Below are 9,485 nucleotides of genomic sequence, written 5' to 3'. Positions count from 1 at the left end.
GTGTTGCCCCTTGCTCTGCCTTTGTGGAGTGATGGGTAACGATGCTTCGTGGGTGTCAGTTGTTGATGTGTGCAGAGGGTCCCTGGTTCGAGCCCGGCGAGGGAACGGACGTAAAGTTAGACTGTTACATGAGATCTCTCCTAAATAGCTTGGGCTGATGTTCCTATCGACCCAGCAGGCTACTGTTTTATTATTGTTATGTAACTGTTATGAAAGTTGTATTATCAATTTGTTTTGTATTTAAAACGTGTACATGACACTGCAACAGAATTTCCCCATGGGGACAACAAAGTCAGTAAAGTAAAGAGTTGTGACGTTCCAAGGATCCCCGGACAGCAAGGACCTGTTGTGCCTGTTGTTCCACTCGTATCTGCCGCCTCATTGGTCCCTCCTGATCTCGCCTCTTCCCGACTGTGTTCTAATCTTTGAGGACATGTATTTCCATTGTTAGAGCATCTGGACCGCCTCCTTATTGGAGAAGGTCCTAGGTCCCTCCCCTCTGGCCTTCTTCTCCAATGCACTATGAGGAGGAGGTGAGGAGGTGAGGAGAGAGGATGTGAGAAAGAGCCTTTGCACTCTGCATCCTGATCCTTACAGGAAGCCACTGTGAGCTGACCACCGGCTCTACAGGTTGCTATAGTCACCCTGCACCAGCATGCAGCTCTGTTGTCTGTCTACTTTCATTTACAGCTGAGAACAAACCCATTAACAGCCAAGACTTCACTGTACTGATAACAGACTAGATCAAACCCATTAACGGCCAATACTTCACTCAACTGATTCTGTCTCTCAGGTGATAAGACAATACACAAGAACATGTTGAAAATAACATTTATATTGATCAACTAGAAATAAAATCCAGGCAGAATGAATGACTTTGTAAAGCAGACAGACCAGTAGGCAGACCAGTAGGCAGACCAGTAGACAGACCAGTAGACAGACCAGTAGACAGACCAGTAGACAGTGTCACATCTCCATTCTAAATAGAGATTTATGCTGTTAAGAATTCATGAAATTGTTTACATACCTGGTACATGAGAATATATTTTCCATTTCCAACAACTCCCAGTACACATGCCATTTGAAGACACACCTCCCATTTGAAGACACACCTCCCATTTGAAAACCCATCTCCCATTTGAAAACACACCTCCCATTTGAAAACCCAGCTCTCATTTGAAAACCCCGCTCCCATTTGAAAACCCACCTCCCATTTGAAAACCCACCTCCCATTTGAAAACCCACCTCCCATTTGAAAACACACCTCCCATTTGAAAACACACCTCCCATCTGAAAACACACCTCCCATTTGAAAACACACCTCCCATTTGAAAACACACCTCCCATTTGAAAACACACCTCCCATTTGAAAACACACCTCCCATTTGAAAACACACCTCCCATTTGAAAACACACCTCCCATTTGAAAACACACCTCCCATCTGAAAACACACCTCCCATCTGAAAACACACCTCCCATCTGAAAACACACCTCCCATCTGAAAACACACCTCCCATTTGAAAACACACCTCCCATTTGAAAACACACCTCCCATCTGAAAACACACCTCCCATTTGAAAACACACCTCCCATTTGAAAACCCACCTCCCATTTGAAAACACACCTCCCATCTGAAAATACACCTCCCATCTGAAAACACACCTCCCATCTGAAAACACACCTCCCATTTGAAAACACACCTCCCATTTGAAAACACACCTCCCATTTGAAAACACACCTCCCATTTGAAAACACACCTCCCATTTGAAAACACACCTCCCATTTGAAAACACACCTCCCATTTGAAAACACACCTCCCATCTGAAAACACACCTCCCATCTGAAAATACACCTCCCATCTGAAAACACACCTCCCATCTGAAAACACACCTCCCATTTGAAAACACACCTCCCATTTGAAAACACACCTCCCATTTGAAAACACACCTCCCATTTGAAAACACACCTCCCATTTGAAAACACACCTCCCATTTGAAAACACACCTCCCATTTGAAAACACACCTCCCATTTGAAAACACACCTCCCATCTGAAAACACACCTCCCATCTGAAAACACACCTCCCATCTGAAAACACACCTCCCATCTGAAAACACACCTCCCATTTGAAAACACACCTCCCATTTGAAAACACACCTCCCATCTGAAAACACACCTCCCATTTGAAAACACACCTCCCATTTGAAAACACACCTCCCATTTGAAAACACACCTCCCATCTGAAAACACACCTCCCATCTGAAAACACACCTCCCATCTGAAAACACACCTCCCATCTGAAAACCCACCTCCCATCTGAAAACCCACCTCCCATCTGAAAACACACCTCCCATCTGAAAACACACCTCCCATCTGAAAACACACCTCCCATCTGAAAACACACCTCCCATCTGAAAACACACCTCCCATCTGAAAACACACCTCCCATCTGAAAACACACCTCCCATCTGAAAACACACCTCCCATCTGAAAACACACCTCCCATCTGAAAACACACCTCCCATCTGAAAACACACCTCCCATCTGAAAACACACCTCCCATCTGAAAACACACCTCCCATTCACAACATAACCCTCTTATTCTGTTTTATTCAACAGTCACACTCACAAATAGGCCGAGATTCAATCTGATCAGGCGTTGTGGACGATGTGGCTTTTAAAGGCAATGTTACCGTGTTCGTGGAGATTGCATTACCTCCACAACGCTGCAGATGCTTGAAATGTGGCATCGGTCGACAGGCACTGTGGCATTGAATCCAATTGAACAGCAGATCTCAGTGATATTAGTTCAAACCATGAATAAAAACTACTGAACCATGTCTTGTTAAAGTGATGCAGCTTTATTTGATTAACCTTCCTGTCTAATGATACATGTCTTCCCCATTCAAATACCAACCTTTACATTTCCTCCCACAACAAGCATTAACCCATATGTCCCTTCAGAAAAACTAGAAAGAAGGAAACCCTTTCCCTGTTGACATTTCTCCCCTCCAGACACCTCCGGGACTCAGGAGGAGCTGAGCAGCGCCCCACCCCAGGTCTCGTGCTTCGATCCTGGGTTGAGGTGGGTGATGGTGACATCCACCGCCTGGATCTTCTGGTACTTGGGAGGGATGGAGCACACCTTATAGCTCACCTCATCTCCTTCCATTGGCACGTATTCCCCATCGATACTGTAGAGGGAGGAGGGATGAGTGAGAGATAATACATGCTCATCTTTATCAGTGTGTTCATTTCCAACTGTCTTCTCTCCTAGAACCACGTGTACACGACTCTCCCAGAACCACGTGTACACGACTCTCCCAGAACCACGTGTACACGACTCTCCCAGAACCACGTGTACACGACTCTCCCAGAACCACGTGTACACGACTCTCCCAGAACCACGTGTACACGACTCTCCCAGAACCACGTGTACACGACTCTCCCAGAACCACGTGTACACGACTCTCCCAGAACCACGTGTACACGACTCTCCCAGAACCACGTGTACACGACTCTCCCAGAACCACGTGTACACGACTCTCCTTGAAACACGTGTACACGACTCTCCTTGAAACACGTGTACATGACTCTCCTAGAAACACGTGTACACGACTCTCCTAGAAACATGTGTACACAACTTGCCAGACCACAAACATACACTGAGTGTACAACACATTATGGACACCTGTTCTTTCCATTACAGACTGACCAGATGAATCCAGGTGAAAGCTATGATCCCTTATTGATGTCACTCGTCAAATCCACTTCAAACAGTATAGATGAAGGGGAGGAGACAGGTTAAAGAAGGATGTTTAAACCTTGAGACAATTGAGACATGGATTGTGTGTGTGCGCCATTCAAAAGTCACACAAAAAAAATAAGAGATTCACTATGAACCCCCAGAGATTCACTATGAACCCAGAGACTCACTATGAACCCAGAGATTCACTATGAACCCAGAGATTCACTATGAACCCCAGAGATTCACTATGAACCCCAGAGATTCACTATGAACCCCAGAGACTCACTATGAACCCAGAGATTCACTATGAACCCAGAGATTCACTATGAACCCAGAGATTCACTATGACCCAGAGACTCACTATGAACCCAGAGATTCACTATGAACCCAGAGACTGACTATGAACCCAGAGACTCACTATGAACCCAGAGATTCACTATGAACCCAGAGATTCACTATGAACCCAGAGATTCACTATGAACCCAGAGATTCACTATGAACCCAGAGATTCACTATGAACCCAGAGATTCACTATGACCCAGAGATTCACTATGACCCCAGAGATTCACTATGACCCAGAGATTCACTATGACCCAGAGACTCACTATGAACCCAGAGATTCACTATGACCCCAGAGATTCACTATGACCCAGAGATTCACTATGACCCAGAGACTCACTATGAACCCAGAGACTGACTATGAACCCAGAGATTCACTATGAAACCAGAGATTCACTATGAAACCAGAGACTGACTATAGGAAACCAGCGTGGCAGTGTGGAGCTCCACTTGTTCCCTCGACTCCGCTACGACCAGCCAACCACCCTGATAGGCCAATACTCTGATCCCTGGCACCGCCTCCACCACCATAGAGAAGGATGATTGGGAGATGGGGAGGATGTATAGCACATAATAATATAAATCCTTCAGATGTATGGACTTGAACCAACTGCTGGGAGTCTCCGACTGCAGTAGCCGGCGGCGGGGGAGTGTGAGCATTTTGAACTTGCTACCTTGAGGTTCAGGACGGGACGCTACGTTCCATCGCTCTTGGGGACTAAAAGTACCGGCTGTACCCATCGCTCTGTACTTCTGATACGGTCGACCACTCGAATAGCCTGCTTTTGAAGGAGAGAGAGAGAATCTCCTCTCTAAAGACGGACAACTAGGACCTCAGGGACCAACGACGCCACGAGAAAGGTGGAAGGCCGCACAGCGAACTGCAGACCGTACCCCCTCGTCACCGTCCTCATCACTGGGTGAGTGGGAGCTGGTATTATTATGTGTGTTGAGGCTGTGACCCACAAACTTACTCTGAGATGTGAACAAAGATGTCACTGCCTCCGTCGGCTGGTGTGATGAAGCCGTGTCCTTTAGTCCGAGAGAAACACTTACATACGCCGCTGAACAACGGACCCTCCGCTGCACGCTCCGCCCTACACACACACACCCACACCCACACCCACACCCACACCCACACCCACACACACACACACACACACACACACACACACAATAAAAGGCAGGCAACATTTTAAAAAAGGAACAATGACAAGCTTGCAACACACATCTAATTATCCAGTATGAATAAGATTTGATATATTTGGTTTCCATTCTTCATTGTAACCACGACGACTCCAAAAACAATATGAGCAGATTAGTCTTCAATAAAGAAATGTTTTGATCAAGTTAATCAGAAAGAATGTTGGTACTTATTTATTTTGATCCAAAGCCAGAAATGAGTGAGTCACTCAGCTTTATGCTGACAAATATAGATGTTGCTCTAAATAGCCTACTAAATAGGCCAAACCTAGATGAATATTAAATTGCCTAAATAAACTAGTACATTTCATTAATTAAATAAATGAACTAGCTCAGGTCTTGTAAATATGGGTAATCTTTTCCCCCTCCCTATCCTCACTGTACTTTCTTTCATTCAGTTTCTTCTTCTCATCAGTAGAGAAGGACTGCCGTGTATCAGAAACTCACTTTCTATAGAGAGGGGCTATCACTCTCACACGGTGGTAAATAAAGACAGTTTGTTATTTAGAATGGTTTATTTATGTTTTTAGAGGGAGAGAAACCAAAAGGCCACCGTGTCTATTTTTCTAAAATCATCAGTCCACATGTCAGGTGTAATTGAGCCATTGTATTTAAGTTCTCTCTCCACTCCAGGACACCCGCCAGCTACATGTTGTTTTGCCTGATGCAGGACTCCAGCGCCAGAGGAGAGAGACTCTCGGACTGAAGCATTCACACCTCCATTCATTTACAAAAGGAGAGTGTAAATAGCTGAGCCTGGTGTGAAAAATCCCCCAATTTGTGCCACAGTTTAGACTAGCGACATATCAGCGTTCTAACTCCCCCTTGTGGTAGTGTGGTGCAATGACAGAAGATGAGGCATAAGCTCACATCTTTTAATTGAGGTACCACTTTAATGTTATGATACATTATATAATGTTATGATATGGGAGCAGTGTTATGATATGGGAGTAGTGGTGTTATGATATGGGAGTAGTGGTATGATATGGGAGTAGTGTTATGATATATTATATAGTGTTATGATATGGGAGTAGTGTTATGATATATAATATAGTGTTATGATACGGGAGTAGTGGTGTTATGATACGGCGCACGGTGTTATGATACGGCGCACGGTGTTATGATACGGGAGTAGTGGTGTTATGATACGGGAGTAGTGGTGTTATGATACGGGAGTAGTGGTGTTATGATACGGGAGTAGTGGTGTTATGATACGGGAGTAGTGGTGTTATGATACGGGAGTAGTGGTGTTATGATACATGATATGGTGTTATGATACGGGAGTAGTGGTGTTATGATACGGGAGTAGTGGTGTTATGATACGGGAGTAGTGGTGTTATGATACGGCGCACGGTGTTATGATACGGGAGTAGTGGTGTTATGATACGGGAGTAGTGGTGTTATGATATATTATATGGTGTTATGATACGGGAGTAGTGGTGTTATGATACGGGAGTAGTGGTGTTATGATACGGGAGTAGTGGTGTTATGATACGGGAGTAGTGGTGTTATGAAACGGGAGTAGTGGTGTTATGATACGGGAGTAGTGGTGTTATGATACGGGAGTAGTGGTGTTATGATACGGGAGTAGTGGTGTTATGATACGGGAGTAGTGTTATGATACGGGAGTAGTGTTATGATACGGGAGTAGTGTTATGATATGGGGTGGGGGGTAGTGTTGGCAAACAGTTAGTCAACACATTGCCAATGCCAGGATACACTTCCACACTCCATCCCCCAGGTGGCAGCACTAACCGGTCAAAGTGCTGAGCTAAGCCTTGATAAGCACATCAGGTGTTGCCAATTAAGGTGATGGTCAGTCAGTGTCCCAGCTGGAAAAACCGTGAGGAGGATTTCATTGGTGGCCTTGAGGCCTTTGGTTTGGTTTAGAGTCTTTAGTTTGGGCCTTTGGTATGTTTCCTTTATGTACATATTAATGTTTCCTCACCATCTGAACCAATAATAATCCTCTTGGACTGACTGACCACGAGGTCAAGAGAGACAGAGCTGGTCCTGGACCAAGGTAAGGTGTCTCCTGGGTAAATGCAGTCAACAACAGGTCACATACGCTTACTTCTCATATTAATGCACACATCCAATCAGATTACAGACCACGTAGCTAGGACCCCTAGACATAATGAGTCAGGTTACAGACCACGTAGCTAGGACCCCTAGACATAATGAGTCAGGTTACAGACCACGTAGCTAGGACCCCTAGACATAATGAGTCAGGTTACAGACCACGTAGCTAGGACCCCTAGACATAATGAGTCAGGTTACAGACCACGTAGCTAGGACCCCTAGACATAATGAGTCAGGTTACAGACCACGTAGCTAGGACCCCTAGACATAATGAGTCAGGTTACAGACCACGTAGCTAGGACCCCTAGACATAATGAGTCAGGTTACAGACCACGTAGCTAGGACCCCTAGACATAATGAGTCAGGTTACAGACCACGTAGCTAGGACCCCTAGACATAATGAGTCAGGTTACAGACCACGTAGCTAGGACCCCTAGACATAATGAGTCAGGTTACAGACCACGTAGCTAGGACCCCTAGACATAATGAGTCAGGTTACAGACCACGTAGCTAGGACCCCTAGACATAATGAGTCAGGTTACAGACCACGTAGCTAGGAACCCTAGACATAATGAGTCAGGTTACAGACCATGTAGCTAGGACCCCTAGACATAATGAGTCAGGTTACAGACCATGTAGCTAGGACCCCTAGACATAATGAGTCAGGTTACAGACCATGTAGCTAGGACCCCTAGACATAATGAGTCAGGTTACAGACCATGTAGCTAGGACCCCTAGACATAATGAGTCAGGTTACAGACCATGTAGCTAGGACCCCTAGACATAATGAGTCAGGTTACAGACCATGTAGCTAGGACCCCTAGACATAATGAGTCAGGTTACAGACCATGTAGCTAGGACCCCTAGACATAATGAGTCAGGTTACAGACCATGTAGCTAGGACCCCTAGACATAATGAGTCAGGTTACAGACCATGTAGCTAGGACCCCTAGACATAATGAGTCAGGTTACAGACCATGTAGCTAGGACCCCTAGACATCATGAGTCAGGTTACAGACCATGTAGCTAGGACCCCTAGACATCATGAGTCAGGTTACAGACCATGTAGCTAGGACCCCTAGACATAATGAGTCAGGTTACAGACCATGTAGCTAGGACCCCTAGACATAATGAGTCAGGTTACAGACCATGTAGCTAGGACCCCTAGACATAATGAGTCAGGTTACAGACCATGTAACTAGGACCCCTAGACATAATGAGTTAAGCAGTTTCATAGCTATTGAATTATAACACTAACTAGGTGTGTGTGTGTATGTGTGTGTGTATATGCAGTACTCACGCGGAGCAGGTCCTAGTACGTCTGGTTGGCAGGGGGCTGGGTATGAGGTAACCTCTCATGGGGGAGGGGGAACGGTCTCGGTGCCGGGAGGTGGGCGGGCACAGGGACCCAGGGGAAAACGGAGAGACTGGGGAGACCGGGGAGCCAGGGGCCCTAGAGGTCAGGGGATGGGTCGTAGAGCATGGGGATACTGACCCCTGGATGGGCGTGGCTTCAGAAGACATTGTAGGAGGAAGGGCAGTCGTGACAACCACCTAGAGTAGACAGATGGACAGACAGGCAGACAGACAGACAGAGAGGCAGACAGACAGACAGAGAGGCAGACAGACAGACAGAGAGACAGACAGAGAGGCAGACAGACAGACAGACAGACAGAGAGGCAGAGAGGCAGACAGACAGACAGAGAGGCAGACAGACAGAGAGGCAGACAGACAGAGAGGCAGACAGACAGAGAGGCAGACAGACAGAGAGGCAGACAGACAGAGAGGCAGACAGACAGAGAGGCAGACAGACAGAGAGGCAGACAGACAGAGAGGCAGACAGAGAGGCAGACAGACAGACAGGAGAGAAAGGGAGGAGAAACCCAGTTGAGTTGTTATACTAACAGACCTGATGATGACATCACAGTTCCAAATGACCCTCTAAACAGTTTACAATAGACAGCAGAGGTGGATGTCGTGACTACAGAGAATACTAAGAGATAAGAGGGAGGGTTGTATCATTTCTATCCCTCCCTCCTAACTCTTTCTCTTGGCCCATCCATCTCTTTCATTTCCTGTTCCACTGTCTAGGAAATGTATTTGGTCTGTCATT

General features: G+C 46.1%; 1 protein-coding gene across 1 annotated transcript; it reads right to left on the bottom strand.

The window, feature by feature from the left end:
- Window positions 1-2,840: 2,840 nt before the first annotated feature.
- On the bottom strand, window positions 2,841-8,963 carry LOC120035872 (calcium-regulated heat stable protein 1-like). Its single transcript, XM_038982338.1, has 3 exons — window positions 8,673-8,963; window positions 5,062-5,184; window positions 2,841-3,194 (listed from the first exon to the last, which is right to left on the bottom strand). The coding sequence occupies exons 1-3, from the start codon at window positions 8,894-8,896 to the stop codon at window positions 3,029-3,031; spliced, it is 513 nt and encodes a 170-aa protein (XP_038838266.1). The 5' UTR covers window positions 8,897-8,963; the 3' UTR covers window positions 2,841-3,028.
- Between the last annotated feature and the right edge of the window lie 522 nt (window positions 8,964-9,485).

This window comes from Salvelinus namaycush, unplaced genomic scaffold, assembly GCF_016432855.1.
Source record: "Salvelinus namaycush isolate Seneca unplaced genomic scaffold, SaNama_1.0 Scaffold1125, whole genome shotgun sequence".
Lineage (NCBI taxonomy): Eukaryota > Metazoa > Chordata > Actinopteri > Salmoniformes > Salmonidae > Salvelinus > Salvelinus namaycush.
Note: the sequence above shows the minus strand (reverse complement) of the source record. Positions and strands in the feature narration are given on the sequence as shown.